This window comes from Nerophis ophidion, unplaced genomic scaffold (assembly GCF_033978795.1).
Source record: "Nerophis ophidion isolate RoL-2023_Sa unplaced genomic scaffold, RoL_Noph_v1.0 HiC_scaffold_56, whole genome shotgun sequence".
Classification (NCBI taxonomy): domain Eukaryota; kingdom Metazoa; phylum Chordata; class Actinopteri; order Syngnathiformes; family Syngnathidae; genus Nerophis; species Nerophis ophidion.
In genome coordinates, this window is record NW_026906978.1 from 469,825 (window position 1) to 493,735 (window position 23,911).

Sequence of the window (23,911 nt, forward strand, 5' to 3'; positions counted from 1 at the left end):
CACTAAACCTGTAGTTATTATTCATACACTAAACATGTATTTAATATTAATACACTAAACCTGTATTTAATATTTATACACTAAACATGTATTTAATATTAATACAAAAACATTTATTTAATTTTAATAAAGTAAACACATATTTAATATTAATACACTAAACCTGTATTTAACATTTATACACTAAACATGTATTTAATATTAATACACTAAACATGTATTTAATATTAATACACTAAACATGTATTTAATATTAAAACAAAAACATGTATTTAATTTTAATAAACTAAACATATATTTAATATTAATACACTAAACATGTTTTTAATATTAATACAAAAACATGTATTTAATTTTAATAAACTAAACACATATTTAATATTAATACACTAAACATGTATTAAATGTTCATACACTAAACATGTATTTAATATTCATTCAATAAACATTAGGTTATTATTCTTACACTTAATATGTATTTAATTTTAATACAAAAACATGTATTTAATTTTAATAAACTAAACATATATTTAATATTAATACACTAAACATGTATTTAATATTGTTACACTAAACGTGTTTTTACTATTTATACACTAAAAGTGTATTTAATATTAATACACTAAACATGTATTTAATATTTATACACTAAACATGTATTTAATATTCATATACCAAACATGTATTTAATATTAATACACTAAACATGTATTTAATATTTATACACTAAACATGTATTTAATATTAATACACTGAACATGTATTTAATAATCATATACCAAACATATATGTAATTATATACTAATCATATATTTAATATTCATACAGTAAACATGTATTTATTATCCTCTAGATAAGGCACACTTGGAAATAATGAATTTCTTTATGTGTGCAGTTGCGGCAGAAGTCCACAGGAGGGCGCACGTTCCCTCTTAATATGCCCGGTCCTCTCCGTCTCTCTCTCTCTCTCTTTTTCCTTTTTTTTTGTTTCTTTTATTTATTTTTTTTACATAAGTTTTGTTACTCATACACTTATATTTATACACTAAACATGTATTTAATATTAATACACTAAACATGTATTTAACATTTATACACTAAACATGTATTTAATATTAATACAAAAACATGTATTTAATTTTAATAAACTAAACATGTATTTAATATTAATACACTAAACATGTATTTAATATTTATACACGAAACATGTATTTAACATTTATACACTAAACATGCATTTAATATTAATACACTAAACATGTATTTAATATTAATACACTAAACATGTATTTAATATTTATACACTAAACATGTATTTAATATTAATACAAAAACATGTATTTAATTTTAATAAACAAACATATATTTAATATTATTACACTAAACATGTATTTAATATTGTTACACTAAACCTATTTTTACTATTTATACCCTAAAAGTGTATTTAATATTAATACACTAAACATGTATTTAATATTTATACACTAAACATGTATTTAATATTCATATACTAAACATGTATTTAATATTAATACACTAAACATGTATTTAATATTTATACACTAAACATGTATTTAATATTAATACACTAAACATGTATTTAATATTCATACACTAAACCTGTAGTTATTTTTCATACACTAAACATGTATTTAATATTAATACACTAAACCTGTATTTAATATTTATACACTAAACATGTATTTAATATTAATACAAAAACATTTATTTAATTTTAATAAAGTAAACACATATTTAATATTAATACACTAAACATGTATTTAATATTTACACACTAAACATGTATTTAATATTTATACACTAAACATGTATTTAATATTAATACACTAAATATTTATTTATTATTTATCCACTAAGCATGTATTTAATATTTATACACTAAACATGTATTTAATATTAATACACTAAACATATATTTAATATTAATACACTAAACATGTATTTAATATTAATACACAAACATGTATTTAATATTCATACACTAAACATGTATTTAATATTAATACACTAAACATGTATTTAATATTCATACACTAAACATGTATTTAATATTAATACACTGAACATGTATTTAATAATCATATACCAAATATATATTTAATTATATACTAATCATATATTTAATATTCATACAGTAAACATGTATTTATTATCCTCTAGATAAGGCACACTTGGAAATAATGAATTTCTTTATGTGTGCAGTTGCGGCACAAGTCCACAGGAGGGCGCACGTTCCCTCTTAATATGCCCGGTCCTCTCCGTCTCTCTCTCTCTCTCTTTTTCCTTTTTTTTTGTTTCTTTTATTTATTTTTTTTACATAAGTTTTGTTACTCATACACTTATATTTATACACTAAACATGTATTTAATATTAATACAAAAACATGTATTTAATTTTAATAAACTAAACATATATTTAATATGTATACACTAAACATGTATTTAACATTTATACACTAAACATGTATTTAATATTAATACAAAAACATGTATTTAATTTTAATAAACTAAACATGTATTTAATATTAATACACTAAACATGTATTTAATATTTATACACGAAACATGTATTTAACATTTATACACTAAACATGCATTTAATATTAATACACTAAACATGTATTTAATATTAATACACTAAACATGTATTTAATATTAATACAAAAACATGTATTTAATTTTAATAAACAAACATATATTTAATATTATTACACTAAACATGTATTTAATATTTATACACTGAACATGTATTTAATATTCATACACTAAACATTTAGTTATTATTTATACACTAAACATGTATTTAATATTAATACACTAAACATGTATTTAATATTTATACACTAATCATGTATTTAATATTAATACACTAATCATTTATTTAATATTTATACACTAAATATGTATTTAATATTTATACACTTAACATGTATTTAATATTTATACACTAAATATGTATTTAATATTCATACATTAAAAATGTATTTAATATTCATATACTAAACATGTATTTAATATTCATACATTAAACATGTATTTACTATTTATACACTAAACATGTATTTAATATTCGTACACGAAACATGTATTTAATATTTATACACTAATCATGTATTTAATATTAATACACTAATCATGTATTTAATATTTATACACTAAATATGTATTTAATATTTATACACTTAACATGTATTTAATATTTATACACTAAATATGTATTTAATATTCATACATTAAAAATGTATTTAATATTCATACACTTAACATGTATTTAATTGGTTCCTGCTTTTGTTGACAAATGTTTTATTTATCAGGCTCTGAGGTCTGACAGTGATGAAGATATATTTAGTTGAATTAGTAGGGTTGGAAAGGTGGTATTTTTTTAAACGAAAATGACGGAACAGTCCGCCTTGCTGCTACGTAAACAATTAGCAGAGTTGAACAAGAACCCAGTGGAAGGCTTCTCTGCAGGCCTTGTGGATGATAATGACATCTTTCAGTGGGAAGTGGTCGTCATTGGACCCCAAGACACACTGTTTGAAGGAGGGTTCTTCAAAGCCACTTTAGCCTTTCCCCGGGATTATCCTTTAAGGCCTCCAAAAATGAAGTTCATCACGGAAATCTGGCATCCAAATGTTGCGAAGAACGGTGATGTATGCATATCCATACTGCATGAACCCGGAGAGGACAAGTACGGCTATGAGAAGCCAGAGGAGCGCTGGCTGCCAATCCATACTGTGGAGACTATAATGATCAGCGTAATCTCCATGTTGGCGGATCCTAACGGGGACTCCCCAGCCAACGTTGACGCAGCGAAAGAATGGCGTGACGATCCTAAGGGCGTTTTTAAGAAAAAGGTTGCACGTTGTGTGCGTAAAAGTCAAGAGATGGCTTTCGACTGATTTATTTGTTTCATCCAAGCCACCAGCAATCTCGGGGATTGAACAACAAGCTTAGCCATTAAGGTAGAACAGTCCACTAAGACATGTTTCCAGATTTCATAATTTTCTGTACAGTACATTCTTAAGTATATCATCCCTCTCCTTTTTCTAGCCTTTTGTTTTCTTTATATAAACCTATTTTGACGGCGTGGCGCAGTGGGAGAGTGGCCGTGCGCAACCCGAGGGTCCCTGGTTCAAATCCCACCTAGAACCAACCTCGTCACGTCCGTTGTGTCCTGAGCAAGACACTTCACCCTTGCTCCTCATGGGTGCTGGTTGGCGCCTTGCATGGCAGCTCCCTCCATCAGTGTGTGAATGTGTGTATGAATGGGTAAATGTGGAAGTAGTGTCAAAGCGCTTTGAGTACCTTGAAGGTAGAAAAGCGCTATACAAGTACAACCCATTTATTTAATATTCATACATTAAACATGTATTTAATATTTATACACTAAACATGTATTTAATATTTATACACGAAACATGTATTTAACATTTATACACTAAACATGCATTTAATATTAATACACTAAACATGTATTTAATATTAATACACTAAACATGTATTTAATATTTATACACTAAACATGTATTTAATATTAATACAAAAACATGTATTTAATTTTAATAAACAAACATATATTTAATATTATTACACTAAACATGTATTTAATATTTATACACTGAACATGTATTTAATATTCATACACTAAACATTTAGTTATTATTTATACACTAAACATGTATTTAATATTAATACACTAAACATGTATTTAATATTAATACACTAAACATGTATTTAATATTTATACACTAATCATGTATTTAATATTAATACACTAATCATGTATTTAATATTCATACACTAAATATGTATTTAATATTTATACACTTAACATGTATTTAATATTTATACACTAAATATGTATTTAATATTCATACATTAAAAATGTATTTAATATTCATATACTAAACATGTATTTAATATTCATACATTAAACATGTATTTACTATTTATACACTAAACATGTATTTAATATTCGTACACGAAACATGTATTTAATATTAATACACTAAACATGTATTTAATATTAATACACTAAACATGTATTTAATATTTATACACTAATCATGTATTTAATATTAATACACTAATCATGTATTTAATATTCATACACTAAATATGTATTTAATAATTATACACGAAACATGTATTTAGTATTTATACACTAAACATGTATTTAATATTCCTACATTAAAAACGTATTTAATATTCATACACTAAACATGAATTTAATATTCATACATTAAACATGTATTTAATATTTATACACTAAACATGTATTTAATATTCGTACACGAAACATGTATTTAATATTTATACACTAAACATGTATTTAATATTCATACATTAAACATGTATTTAATATTCATAAACTAAACATGTATTTAATATTTATACACTAAACATGTATTTAATATTCATACACAAAACATGTATTTAATATTTATACAAAAAACATGTATTTAATTTTAATAAACTAAACATATATTTAATATTAATACACTAAACATGTATTTAATATTTATACACTAAACATGTATTTAATAGTCATACACTAAACATGTAGTTATTATTTATACACTAAACATGTATTTAATATTAATACAGTAAACATGTATTTAATATTAAAACACTAAAAATGTATTTAATATTAATACAAAAACATGTATTTAATTTTAATAAACTAAATATATATTTAATATTAATACACTAAACATGTATTTAATATTCATGAACTAAACATGTATTTAACATTTATACACTAAACATGTATTTAATATTCATACACTAAACATGTATTTAATTTTTAATAAACTAAACATATATTTAATATTAATACACTAAACATGTATTTAATATTTATACACTAAACATGTATTTAATATTCATACACTAAACATGTAGTTATTATTCATACACTAAACATGTATTTAATATTAATACAGTAAACATGTATTAAATATTTATACACTAAACATGTATTTAATATTCATTCAATAAATATGTAGTTATTATTCTTACACTTAATATGTATTTAATATTAATACAAAAACATGTATTTAATTTTAATAAACTAAACATATATTTAATATTAATACACTAAACATGTATTTAATATTCATACACTAAACATGTATTTAATATTCATACACTAAACATGTAGTTATTATTTATACACTAAACATGTATTTAATATTAATACAGTAAACATGTATTAAATATTTATACACTAAACATGTATTTAATATTAATACAAAAACATGTATTTAATTTTAATAAACTAAATATATATTTAATATTAATACACTAAACATGTATTTAATATTCATACACTAAACATGTATTTAATAATCATATACCAAACATATATGTAATTATTTACTAATCATATATTTAATATTCATACAGTAAACATGTATTTATTATCCTCTAAATAAGGCACACTTGGAAATAATGAATTTCTTTATGTGTGCAATTGTGGCAGAAGTCCACAGGAGGGCGCACGTTCCCTCTTAATATGCCCGGTCCTCTCCGTCTCTCTCTCTCTCTTTTTCCTTTTTTTTTTGTTTCTTTTATTTTATTTTTTTTACATAAGTTTTGTTACTCATACACTTATATTTATACACTAAACATGTATTTAATATTAATACACTAAACATTTATTTAATATCTATACACTAAACATGTATTTAATATTAATACAAAAACATGTATTTAATTTTAATACACTAAACATATATTTAATATTAATACACTAAATATGTATTTATTATATATCCACTAAACATGTATTTAAATTCATAAACTAAACATGTATTTAATATTCATACACTAAACGTGTATTTAATATTCATACACTAAACGTGTATTTAATATTCATACACTAAACATGTATTTAATATTAATACAAAACATGTATTTAAGTTTAATAAACTAAACATGTATTTAATATTTATACAGTAAACATGTATTGAATATTCATACACTAAACATGTATTTAATATTATACACTAAACATGCATTTAATATTCATACTCTAAACATGTATTTAATATTTATACACTAAACATGTATTTAATATTAATACAAAAACATGTATTTAATTTTAATAAACTAAACATATATTTAATATTATTACACTAAACATGTATTTAATATTTATACACTGAACATGTAATTAATAGTTATACACTAATCATGTATTTAATATTAATACACTAATCATGTATTTAATATTCATACACTAAATATGTATTTAATATTCATACACTTAACATGTATTTAATATTTATTCACAAAACATGTATTTAATATTCATACACTAAACATAGATTTAATATTCATACATTAAAAATGTATTTAATATTCATACACTAAACATGTATTTAATATTCATACATTAAACATGTATTTAATATTTATACACTAAACATGTATTTAATATTCGTACACAAAACATGTATTTAATATTTATACACTAAACATGTATTTAATATTCATACATTAAACATGTATTTAATATTCATACACTAAACATGTATTTAATATTGTTACACTGAACTTGTATTTACTATTTATACACTAAAAGTGTATTTAATATTAATACACTAAACATGTATTTAATATAATACACTAAACATGTATTTAATATTCATACACTAAACATGTATTTAATATTCATACACTAAACATGTATTTAATATTAATACACTAAACATGTATTTAATATTTATACACTAAACATGTATTTAATATTAATACAGAACATGTATTTAATTTTAATAAACTAAATATATATTTAATATTAATACACTAAACATGTATTTAATATTCATAAACTAAACATGTATTTAACATTCATACACTAAACATGTATTTAATATTTATACACTAAACCTGTAGTTATTATTCATACACTAAACATGTATTTAATATTAATACATTAAACCTGTATTAAATATTTATACACTAAACATGTATTTAATATTAATACAAAAACATTTATTTAATTTTAATAAAGTAAACACATATTTAATATTAATACACTAAACATGTATTTAATATTTATACACTAAACATGTATTTAATATTTATACACTAAACATGTATTTAATATTAATACACTAAATATTTATTTATTATTTATCCACTAAACATGTATTTAATATTCATAAACTAAACATGTATTTAATATTCATACACTAAATGTGTATTTAATTTTAATACAAAAACATGTATTTAAGTTTAATAAACTAAACATATATTTAATATTAATACACTAAACATGTATGTAATATTTATACACAAACATGTATTTAATATTCATACACTAAACATGTATTTAATATTCATACACTAAACATGTATTTAATATTTATACACTAAACATGTATTTAATATTCATACACTAAACATGTATTTAATATTTATACAAAAACATGTATTTAATTTTAATAAATTAAACATATATTTAATATTAATACACTAAATATGTATTTAATATTTATACACTAAACATGTATTTAATATTCATACACTAAACATGTAGTTATTATTTATACACTAAACATGTATTTAATATTAATACAGTAAACATGTATTTAATATTAATACACTAAACATTTAGTTATTATTTGTACACTAAACATGTATTTAATATTAATACACTAAACATGTATTTAATATAATACACTAAACATGTATTTAATATTTATACACTAATCATGTATTTAATATTAATACACTAATCATGTATTTAATATTTATACAGTAAACATGTATTGAATATTCTTACACTAAACATGTATTTAATATTCATACACTAAACATGTATTTAATATTCGTACACTAAACATGTATTTAATATTAATACACTAAACATGTATTTAATATTTATACACTAAACATGTATTTAATATTAATACAAAAACATGTATTTCATTTTAATAAACTAAACATGTATTTAATATTCATACACTAAACATATATTTAACATTCATACACTAAACATGAATCTAATATTAATACACTTAACATGTATTTGAGATCTATACACTTAAAAAGCATTTAGTATTAATACAAAAACATGTATTTAATTTTAATAAACTAAACATATATTTAATATTATTACACTAAACATATATTTAACATTTATACACTAAAACATGAATTTAATATTAATACACTTAACATGTATTTGAGATTTATACACTTAACTTGTATTTAATATTAATACAAAAACATGTATTTAATTTTAATAAACTAAACATATATTTAATATTATTACACTAAACATGTATTTAATATTTATACACTAAACATGTATTTAATATTCATACACTAAACATTTAGTTATTATTTAGACACTAAACATGTATTTAATATTAATACACTAAACATGTATTTAATATTAATACACCAAACATGTATTTAATATTTATACACTAATCATGTATTTAGTATGAATACTCAAAAAATTTATTTAATATTTATACACTAAATATGTATTTAATATTTATACACTTAACATGTATTTAATATTTATACACGAAACATGTATTTAATATTTATACACTAAAGATGTATTTAATATTAATACATTAAACATGTATTTAATATTCATACACTAAACATGTATTTAATATTCATACATTAAACATGTATTTAATATTTATACACTAAACATGTATTTAATATTCATACACTAAACATGTATTTAATATTAATACACTGATTATGTATTTAATATTAATACACTGATTATGTATTTAATAATCATATACTAAACTTATATGTAATTACACACTAATCATATATTTAATTTTCATACAGTAAACATGTATTTAATATTTATACACTAAACATGTATTTAATATTCATACAAAAACATTTATTTAATTTTAATAAATTAAACATATATTTAATATTAATACACTAAACATGTATTAAATATTCATACACAAAACATTTATTTAATATTCATTCAATAAACATGTAGTTATTATTCTTACACTTAATATGTATTTAATATTAATACAAAAACATGTATTTAATTTTAATAAACTAATCATATATTTAATATTAATACACTAAACATGTATTTAATATTTTTACACTAAACGTGTATTTAATATTTATACACTAAAAGTGTATTTAATATTAATACACTAAACATGTATTTAATATTCATAAACTAAACATGTATTTAACATTTATACACTAATCATGTATTTAATATTCATACACTAAACATGTAGTTATTATTTATACACTAAACATGTATTTAATATTAATACACTAAACATGTATTTAATATTTATACACTAAACATGTATTTAATATTAATACACTAAATATGTATTTATTATATATCCACTAAACATGTATTTAATATTGATAAACTAAACATGTATTTAATATTCATACAATAAACGTGTATTTAATATTCATACACTAAACATGTATTTAATATTAATACACAACATGTATTTAAGTTTAATAAACTAAACATATATTTAATATTAATATACTAAACATGTATTTAATATTTATACAGTAAACATGTATTGAATATTCATACACTAAACATGTATTTAATATTATACACTAAACATGCATTTAATATTCATACACAAAACATGTATTTAATATTTATACACTAAACATGTATTTAATATTAATACACTGAACATGTATTTAATAATTATACACTAATCATTATTTAATATTAATACACTAATCATGTATTTAATATTTATACACTAAACATGTATTTAATATTCATACATTAAAAATGTATTTAATATTCATACACTAAACATGTATTTAATATTCATACATTAAACATGTATTTAATATTCATACACTAAGCATTTATTTAATATTTGTAAACGAAACATGTATTTAATATTTATACACTAAACATGTATTTAATATTCATACATTAAACATGTATTTAATATTCATACACTAAACATGTATTTAATATTTATACACTAAACATGTATTTAATATTCATACACTAAACATGTATTTAATATTTATACAAAAACATGTATTTAATTTTAATAAACTAAACATATATTTAATATTAATACACTAAACATGTATTTAATATTCATACACTAAACATGTAGTTATTATTTATACACTAAACATGTATTTAATATTAATACAGTAAATATGTATTTAATATTAATACACTAAACATGTATTTAATATTAATACAAAAACATGTATTTAATTTTAATAAACTAAATATATATTTAATATTAATACACTAAACATGTATTTAATATTCATAAACTAAACATGTATTTAACATTTATACACTAAACATGTATTTAATGTTCATACACTAAACATGTATTTAATTTTTAATAAACTAAACATATATTTAATATTAATACACTAAAGATGTATTTAATATTTATACACTAAACATGTATTTAATATTCATACACTAAACATGTAGTTATTATTCATACACTAAACGTGTATTTAATATTAATACTGTAAACATGTATTAAATATTTATACACTAAACATGTATTTAATATTCATTCAATAAACATGTAGTTATTATTCTTACACTTAATATGTATTTAATATTAATACAAAAACATGTATTTAATTTGAATAAACTAAACATATATTTGATATTAATACAATAAAAAAATTATTTAATATTTATACACTAAACATGTATTTAATATTCATACACTAAACATGTAGTTATTATTTATACACTAAACATGTATTCAATATTAATACAGTAAACATGTATTAAATATTTATACACTAAACATGTATTTAATATTAATACAAAAACATGTATTTAATTTTAATAAACGAAATATATATTTAATATTAATACAATAAACATGTATTTAATATTTTTACACTAAACGTGTATTTAATATTCATACACTAAAAGTGTATTTAATATTCATACACTAAACATGTGTTTAATATTAATACACTAAACATGTATTTAATATTTTACACTAAACATGTATTCAATATTCATACACTAAACATGTATTTAATATTCATACACTAAACATGTATTTAATATTAATACAAAAACATGTATTTAATTGTAATAAACTAAATACATATTTAATATTAATACACTAAACATGTATTTAATATTCATAAACTAAACATGTATTTAACATTCATACACTAAACATGTATTTAATTTTTAATAAACTAAACATATATTTAATATTAATACAGTAAACATGTATTAAATATTTATACACTAAACATGTATTTAATATTCATTCAATAAATATGTAGTTATTATTCTTACACTTAATATGTATTTAATATTAATACAAAAACATGTATTTAATTTTAATAAACTAAACATATATTTAATATTAATACACTAAACATGTATTTAATATTCATACACTAAACATGTATTTAATATTCATACACTAAACACGTAGTTATTATTTATACACTAAACATGTATTTAATATTCATACACTAAACATGTAGTTATTATTTATACACTAAACATGTATTTAATATTAATACAGTAAACATGTATTTAATATTAATACACTAAAAATGTATTTAATATTAATACAAAAACATGTATTTAATTTTAATAAACTAAATATATATTTAATATTAATACACTAAACATGTATTTAATATTCATGAACTAAACATGTATTTAACATTTATACACTAAACATGTATTTAATATTCATACACTAAACATGTATTTAATTTTTAATAAACTAAACATATATTTAATATTAATACACTAAACATGTATTTAATATTTATACACTAAACGTGTATTTAATATTAATACACTAAATATTTATTTATTATTTATCCACTAAACATGTATTTAATATTCATAAACTAAACATGTATTTAATATTCATACACTAAATGTGTATTTAATTTTAATACAAAAACATGTATTTAAGTTTAATAAACTAAACATATATTTAATATTAATACACTAAACATGTATTTAATATTTATACACAAACATGTATTTAATATTCATACACTAAACATGTATTTAATATTCATACACTAAACATGTATTTAATATTTATACACTAAACATGTATTTAATATTCATACACTAAACATGTATTTAATATTTATACAAAAACATGTATTTAATTTTAATAAATTAAACATATATTTAATATTAATACACTAAACATGTATTTAATATTTATACACTAAACATGTATTTAATATTCATACACTAAACATGTAGTTATTATTTATACACTAAACATGTATTTAATATTAATACAGTAAACATGTATTTAATATTAATACACTAAACATTTAGTTATTATTTGTACACTAAACATGTATTTAATATTAATACACTAAACATGTATTTAATATTAATACACTAAACATGTATTTAATATTTATACACTAATCATGTATTTAATATTAATACACTAATCATGTATTTAATATTCATACAGTAAACATGTATTGAATATTCATACACTAAACATGTATTTAATATTCATACACTAAACATGTATTTAATATTCGTACACTAAATATGTATTTAATATTAATACACTAAACATGTAGTTATTATTTATACACTAAACATGTATTTAATATTAATACACTAAACATGCATTTAATATTTATACACTAAACATGTATTTAATATTAATACACTAAATATGTATTTATTATATATCCACTAAACATGTATTTAATATTGATAAACTAAACATGTATTTAATATTCATACAATAAACGTGTATTTAATATTCATACACTAAACATGTATTTAATATTAATACACAACATGTATTTAAGTTTAATAAACTAAACATATATTTAATATTAATATACTAAACATGTATTTAATATTTATACAGTAAACATGTATTGAATATTCATACACTAAACATGTATTTAATATTATACACTAAACATGCATTTAATATTCATACACAAAACATGTATTTAATATTTATACACTAAACATGTATTTAATATTAATACACTGAACATGTATTTAATAGTTATACACTAATCATTATTTAATATTAATACACTAATCATGTATTTAATATTTATACACTAAACATGTATTTAATATTCATACATTAAAAATGTATTTAATATTCATACACTAAACATGTATTTAATATTCATACATTAAACATGTATTTAATATTCATACACTAAGCATTTATTTAATATTTGTAAACGAAACATGTATTTAATATTTATACACTAAACATGTATTTAATATTCATACATTAAACATGTATTTAATATTCATACACTAAACATGTATTTAATATTTATACACTAAACATGTATTTAATATTCATACACTAAACATGTATTTAATATTTATACAAAAACATGTATTTAATTTTAATAAACTAAACATATATTTAATATTAATACACTAAACATGTATTTAATATTCATACACTAAACATGTAGTTATTATTTATACACTAAACATGTATTTAATATTAATACAGTAAATATGTATTTAATATTAATACACTAAACATGTATTTAATATTAATACAAAAACATGTATTTAATTTTAATAAACTAAATATATATTTAATATTAATACACTAAACATGTATTTAATATTCATAAACTAAACATGTATTTAACATTTATACACTAAACATGTATTTAATGTTCATACACTAAACATGTATTTAATTTTTAATAAACTAAACATATATTTAATATTAATACACTAAAGATGTATTTAATATTTATACACTAAACATGTATTTAATATTCATACACTAAACATGTAGTTATTATTCATACACTAAACGTGTATTTAATATTAATACTGTAAACATGTATTAAATATTTATACACTAAACATGTATTTAATATTCATTCAATAAACATGTAGTTATTATTCTTACACTTAATATGTATTTAATATTAATACAAAAACATGTATTTAATTTGAATAAACTAAACATATATTTGATATTAATACAATAAAAAAATTATTTAATATTTATACACTAAACATGTATTTAATATTCATACACTAAACATGTAGTTATTATTTATACACTAAACATGTATTCAATATTAATACAGTAAACATGTATTAAATATTTATACACTAAACATGTATTTAATATTAATACAAAAACATGTATTTAATTTTAATAAACGAAATATATATTTAATATTAATACAATAAACATGTATTTAATATTTTTACACTAAACGTGTATTTAATATTCATACACTAAAAGTGTATTTAATATTCATACACTAAACATGTGTTTAATATTAATACACTAAACATGTATTTAATATTTTACACTAAACATGTATTCAATATTCATACACTAAACATGTATTTAATATTCATACACTAAACATGTATTTAATATTAATACAAAAACATGTATTTAATTGTAATAAACTAAATACATATTTAATATTAATACACTAAACATGTATTTAATATTCATAAACTAAACATGTATTTAACATTCATACACTAAACATGTATTTAATTTTTAATAAACTAAACATATATTTAATATTAATACAGTAAACATGTATTAAATATTTATACACTAAACATGTATTTAATATTCATTCAATAAATATGTAGTTATTATTCTTACACTTAATATGTATTTAATATTAATACAAAAACATGTATTTAATTTTAATAAACTAAACATATATTTAATATTAATACACTAAACATGTATTTAATATTCATACACTAAACATGTATTTAATATTCATACACTAAACACGTAGTTATTATTTATACACTAAACATGTATTTAATATTCATACACTAAACATGTAGTTATTATTTATACACTAAACATGTATTTAATATTAATACAGTAAACATGTATTTAATATTAATACACTAAAAATGTATTTAATATTAATACAAAAACATGTATTTAATTTTAATAAACTAAATATATATTTAATATTAATACACTAAACATGTATTTAATATTCATGAACTAAACATGTATTTAACATTTATACACTAAACATGTATTTAATATTCATACACTAAACATGTATTTAATTTTTAATAAACTAAACATATATTTAATATTAATACACTAAACATGTATTTAATATTTATACACTAAACGTGTATTTAATATTAATACACTAAATATTTATTTATTATTTATCCACTAAACATGTATTTAATATTCATAAACTAAACATGTATTTAATATTCATACACTAAATGTGTATTTAATTTTAATACAAAAACATGTATTTAAGTTTAATAAACTAAACATATATTTAATATTAATACACTAAACATGTATTTAATATTTATACACAAACATGTATTTAATATTCATACACTAAACATGTATTTAATATTCATACACTAAACATGTATTTAATATTTATACACTAAACATGTATTTAATATTCATACACTAAACATGTATTTAATATTTATACAAAAACATGTATTTAATTTTAATAAATTAAACATATATTTAATATTAATACACTAAACATGTATTTAATATTTATACACTAAACATGTATTTAATATTCATACACTAAACATGTAGTTATTATTTATACACTAAACATGTATTTAATATTAATACAGTAAACATGTATTTAATATTAATACAAAACATGTATTTAATTTTAATAAACTAAACATTTATTTAATATTCATACACTAAACATGTATTTAACATTTATACACTAAACATGTATTTAATATTAATACACTAAACATGTATTTAATATTAATACACAAAACATGTATTTAATATTAATACAAAAACATGTATTTAATTTTAATAAACTAAACATATATTTAATATTAATACACTAAACATGTATTTAATATTAATACAAAAACATGTATTTAATTTTAATAAACTAACCACATATTTAATATTAATACACTAAACATGTATTAAATATTCATACACTAAACATGTATTTAATATTCATTCAATAAACATGTAGTTATTATTCTTACACTTAAAATGTATTTAATATTAATACAAAAACATGTATTTAATTTGAATAAACTATACATATATTTAATATTAATACACTAAACATGTATTTAATATTGTTACACTAAACTTGTATTTACTATTTATACACTAAAAGTGTATTTAATATTAATACACTAAACATGTATTTAATTTTAATACAAAAACATGTATTTAAGTTTAATAAACTAAACATATATTTAATATTAATACACTAAACATGTATTTAATATTTATACACAAACATGTATTTAATATTCATACACTAAACATGTATTTAATATTCATACACTAAACATGTATTTAATATTTATACAAAAACATGTATTTAATTTTAATAAATTAAACATATATTTAATATTAATACACTAAACATGTATTTAATATTTATACACTAAACATGTATTTAATATTCATACACTAAACATGTAGTTATTATTTATACACTAAACATGTATTTAATATTAATACAGTAAACATGTATTCAATATTAATACACTAAACATTTAGTTATTATTTGTACACTAAACCTGTATTTAATATTAATACACTAAACATGTATTTAATATTAATACACTAAACATGTATTTAATATTAATACAAAAACATGTATTTAATTTGAATAAACTATACATATATTTAATATTAATACACTAAACATGTATTTAATATTGTTACACTAAACTTGTATTTACTATTTATACACTAAAAGTGTATTTAATATTAATACACTAAACATGTATTTAATATAATACACTAAACATGTATTTAATATTCATACACTAAACATGTATTTAATATTCATACACTAAACATGTATTTAATATTAATACACTAAAAATGTATTTAATATTTATACACTAAACATGTATTTAATATTAATACAGAACATGTATTTAATTTTAATAAACTAAATATATATTTAATATTAATACACTAAACATGTATTTAATATTCATAAACTAAACATGTATTTAACATTCATACACTAAACATGTATTTAATATTTATACACTAAACCTGTAGTTATTATTCATACACTAAACATGTATTTAATATTAATACATTAAACCTGTATTTAATATTTATACACTAAACATGTATTTAATATTAATACAAAAACATTTATTTAATTTTAATAAAGTAAACACATATTTAATATTAATACACTAAACATGTAGTTATTATTCATACACTAAACATGTATTTAATATTAATACATTAAACCTGTATTTAATATTTATACACTAAACATGCATTTAATTTTAATACAAAAACATGTATTTAAGTTTAATAAACTAAACATATATTTAATATTAATACACTAAACATGTATTTAATATTTATACACAAACATGTATTTAATATTCATACACTAAACATGTATTTAATATTCATACACTAAACATTTATTTAATATTTATACAAAAACATGTATTTAATTTTAATAAATTAAACATATATTTAATATTAATACACTAAACATGTATTTAATATTTATTCACTAAACATGTATTTAATATTCATACACTAAACATGTAGTTATTATTTATACACTAAACATGTATTTAATATTAATACAGTAAACATGTATTTAATATTAATACACTAAACATTTAGTTATTATTTGTACACTAAACATGTATTTAATATTAATACACTAAATATGTATTTAATATTAATACACTAAACATGTATTTAATATTTATACACTAATCATGTATTTAATATTAATACACTAATCATGTATTTAATATTTATACAGTAAACATGTATTGAATATTCATACACTAAACATGTATTTAATATTCATACACTAAACATGTATTTAATATTCGTACACTAAACATGTATTTAATATTAATACACTAAACATGTATTTAATATTTATACACTAAACATGTATTTAATATTAATACAAAAACATGTATTTCATTTTAATAAACTAAACATGTATTTAATATTCATACACTAAACATATATTTAACATTCATACACTAAACATGAATCTAATATTAATACACTAAACATGTATTTGAGATTTATACACTTAACATGCATTTAATATTAATACAAAAACATGTATTTAATTTTAATAAACTAAACATATATTTAATATTATTACACTAAACATATATTTAACATTTATACACTAAAACATGAATTTAATATTAATACACTTAACATGTATTTGAGATTTATACACTTAACATGTATTTAATATTAATACAAAAACATGTATTTAATTTTAATAAACTAAACATATATTTAATATTATTACACTAAACATGTATTTAATATTTATACACTAAACAGGTATTTAATATTCATACACTAAACATTTAGTTATTATTTAGACACTAAACATGTATCTAATATTAATACACTAAACATGTATTTAATATTAATACACCAAACATGTATTTAATATTTATACACTAATCATGTATTTAGTATTAATACTCTAATCATGTATTTAATATTTATACACTAAATATGTATTTAATATTTATACACTTAACATGTATTTCATATTTATACACGAAACATGTATTTAATATTTATACACTAAAGATGTATTTAATATTAATACATTAAACATGTATTTAATATTCATACACAAAACATGTATTTAATATTCATACATTAAACATGTATTTAATATTTATACACTAAACATGTATTTAATATTCATACACTAAACATGTATTTAATATTAATACACTGATTATGTATTTAATATTAATACACTGATTATGTATTTAATAATCATATACTAAACGTATATGTAATTACACACTAATCATATATTTAATTTTAATAAACTAAACATATGTTTAATATTAATACACTAAACATGTATTAAATATTCATACACTAAACATTTATTTAATATTCATTCAATAAACATGTAGTTATTATTCTTACACTTAATATGCATTTAATATTAATACAAAAACATGTATTTAATTTTAATAAACTAATCATATATTTAATATTAATACACTAAACATGTATTTAATATTAATACACTAAACATGTATTTAATATTCATAAACCAAACATGTATTTAACATTCATACACTAATCATGTATTTAATATTCATACACTAAACATGTAGTTATTATTTATACACTAAACATGTATTTAATATTAATACACTAAACATGTATTTAATATTTATACACTAAACATGTATTTAATATTAATACACTAAATATGTATTTATTATATATCCACTAAACATGTATTTAATATTCATAAACTAAACATGTATTTAATATTCATACACTAAACGTGTATTTAATATTCATACACTAAACATGTATTTAATATTAATACACAACATGTATTTAAGTTTAATAAACTAAACATATATTTAATATTAATATACTAAACATGTGTTTAATATTTATACAGTAAACATGTATTGAATATTCATACACTAAACATGTATTTAATATTAATACACTAAAAATGTATTTAATATTTATACACTAAACATGTATTTAATATTAATACAGAACATGTATTTAATTTTAATAAACTAAATATATATTTAATATTAATACACTAAACATGTATTTAATATTCATAAACTAAACATGTATTTAACATTCATACACTAAACATGTATTTAATATTTATACACTAAACCTGTAGTTATTATTCATACACTAAACATGTATTTAATATTAATACATTAAACCTGTATTTAATATTTATACACTAAACATGTATTTAATATTAATACAAAAACATTTATTTAATTTTAATAAAGTAAACACATATTTAATATTAATACACTAAACATGTAGTTATTATTCATACACTAAACATGTATTTAATATTAATACATTAAACCTGTATTTAATATTTATACACTAAACATGCATTTAATTTTAATACAAAAACATGTATTTAAGTTTAATAAACTAAACATATATTTAATATTAATACACTAAACATGTATTTAATATTTATACACAAACATGTATTTAATATTCATACACTAAACATGTATTTAATATTCATACACTAAACATTTATTTAATATTTATACAAAAACATGTATTTAATTTTAATAAATTAAACATATATTTAATATTAATACACTAAACATGTATTTAATATTTATTCACTAAACATGTATTTAATATTCATACACTAAACATGTAGTTATTATTTATACACTAAACATGTATTTAATATTAATACAGTAAACATGTATTTAATATTAATACACTAAACATTTAGTTATTATTTGTACACTAAACATGTATTTAATATTAATACACTAAACATGTATTTAATATTAATACACTAAACATGTATTTAATATTTATACACTAATCATGTATTTAATATTAATACACTAATCATGTATTTAATATTTATACAGTAAACATGTATTGAATATTCATACACTAAACATGTATTTAATATTCATACACTAAACATGTATTTAATATTCGTACACTAAACATGTATTTAATATTAATACACTAAACATGTATTTAATATTTATACACTAAACATGTATTTAATATTAATACAAAAACATGTATTTCATTTTAATAAACTAAACATGTATTTAATATTCATACACTAAACATATATTTAACATTCATACACTAAACATGAATCTAATATTAATACACTAAACATGTATTTGAGATTTATACACTTAACATGCATTTAATATTAATACAAAAACATGTATTTAATTTTAATAAACTAAACATATATTTAATATTATTACACTAAACATATATTTAACATTTATACACTAAAACATGAATTTAATATTAATACACTTAACATGTATTTGAGATTTATACACTTAACATGTATTTAATATTAATACAAAAACATGTATTTAATTTTAATAAACTAAACATATATTTAATATTATTACACTAAACATGTATTTAATATTTATACACTAAACAGGTATTTAATATTCATACACTAAACATTTAGTTATTATTTAGACACTAAACATGTATCTAATATTAATACACTAAACATGTATTTAATATTAATACACCAAACATGTATTTAATATTTATACACTAATCATGTTTTTAGTATTAATACTCTAATCATGTATTTAATATTTATACACTAAATATGTATTTAATATTTATACACTTAACATGTATTTAATATTTATACACGAAACATGTATTTAATATTTATACACTAAAGATGTATTTAATATTAATACATTAAACATGTATTTAATATTCATACACAAAACATGTATTTAATATTCATACATTAAACATGTATTTAATATTTATACACTAAACATGTATTTAATATTCATACACTAAACATGTATTTAATATTAATACACTGATTATGTATTTAATATTAATACACTGATTATGTATTTAATAATCATATACTAAACGTATATGTAATTACACACTAATCATATATTTAATTTTAATAAACTAAACATATGTTTAATATTAATACACTAAACATGTATTAAATATTCATACACTAAACATTTATTTAATATTCATTCAATAAACATGTAGTTATTATTCTTACACTTAATATGCATTTAATATTAATACAAAAACATGTATTTAATTTTAATAAACTAATCATATATTTAATATTAATACACTAAACATGTATTTAATATTAATACACTAAACATGTATTTAATATTCATAAACCAAACATGTATTTAACATTCATACACTAATCATGTATTTAATATTCATACACTAAACATGTAGTTATTATTTATACACTAAACATGTATTTAATATTAATACACTAAACATGTATTTAATATTTATACACTAAACATGTATTTAATATTAATACACTAAATATGTATTTATTATATATCCACTAAACATGTATTTAATATTCATAAACTAAACATGTATTTAATATTCATACACTAAACGTGTATTTAATATTCATACACTAAACATGTATTTAATATTAATACACAACATGTATTTAAGTTTAATAAACTAAACATATATTTAATATTAATATACTAAACATGTGTTTAATATTTATACAGTAAACATGTATTGAATATTCATACACTAAACATGTATTTAATATTATACACTAAACATGCATTTAATATTCATACACTAAACATGTATTTAATAGTTATACACTAAACATGTATTTAATATTAATACACTGAACATGTATTTAATAGTTATACACTAATCATTATTTAATATTAATACACTAATCATGTATTTAATATTTATACACTAAACATGTATTTAATATTCATACATTTAAAATGTATTTAATATTCATACACTAAACATGTATTTAATATTCATACATTAAACATGTATTTAATATTCATACACTAAGCATGTATTTAATATTCGTAAACGAAACATGTATTTAATATTTATACACTAAACATGTATTTAATATTCATACATTAAACATGTATTTAATATTCATACACTAAACATGTATTCAATATTTATACACTAAACATGTATTTAATATTAATACACTAAACATGTATTTAATATTTATACACAAACATGTATTTAATATTCATACACTAAACATGTATTTAATATTCATACACTAAACATGTATTTAATATTTATACAAAAACATGTATTTAATTTTAATAAATTAAACATATATTTAATATTAATACACTAAACATGTATTTAATATTTATACACTAAACATGTATTTAATATTCATACACTAAACATGTAGTTATTATTTATACACTAAACATGTATTTAATATTAATACAGTAAACATGTATTCAATATTAATACACTAAACATTTAGTTATTATTTGTACACTAAAC

The 23,911-nt window shown here is 17.8% G+C and overlaps 1 protein-coding gene across 1 annotated transcript; it reads left to right on the forward strand.

Moving 5' to 3' along the window:
- The first annotated feature begins 3,304 nt into the window (after positions 1–3,304).
- Positions 3,305–4,053, forward strand: LOC133546983 (ubiquitin-conjugating enzyme E2 G1-like). The gene has a single exon (XM_061892827.1). It carries the CDS (start codon positions 3,413–3,415, stop codon positions 3,920–3,922), a length of 510 nt encoding a protein of 169 aa, XP_061748811.1. The 5' UTR covers positions 3,305–3,412; the 3' UTR covers positions 3,923–4,053.
- The last annotated feature ends 19,858 nt before the right edge of the window (positions 4,054–23,911 follow it).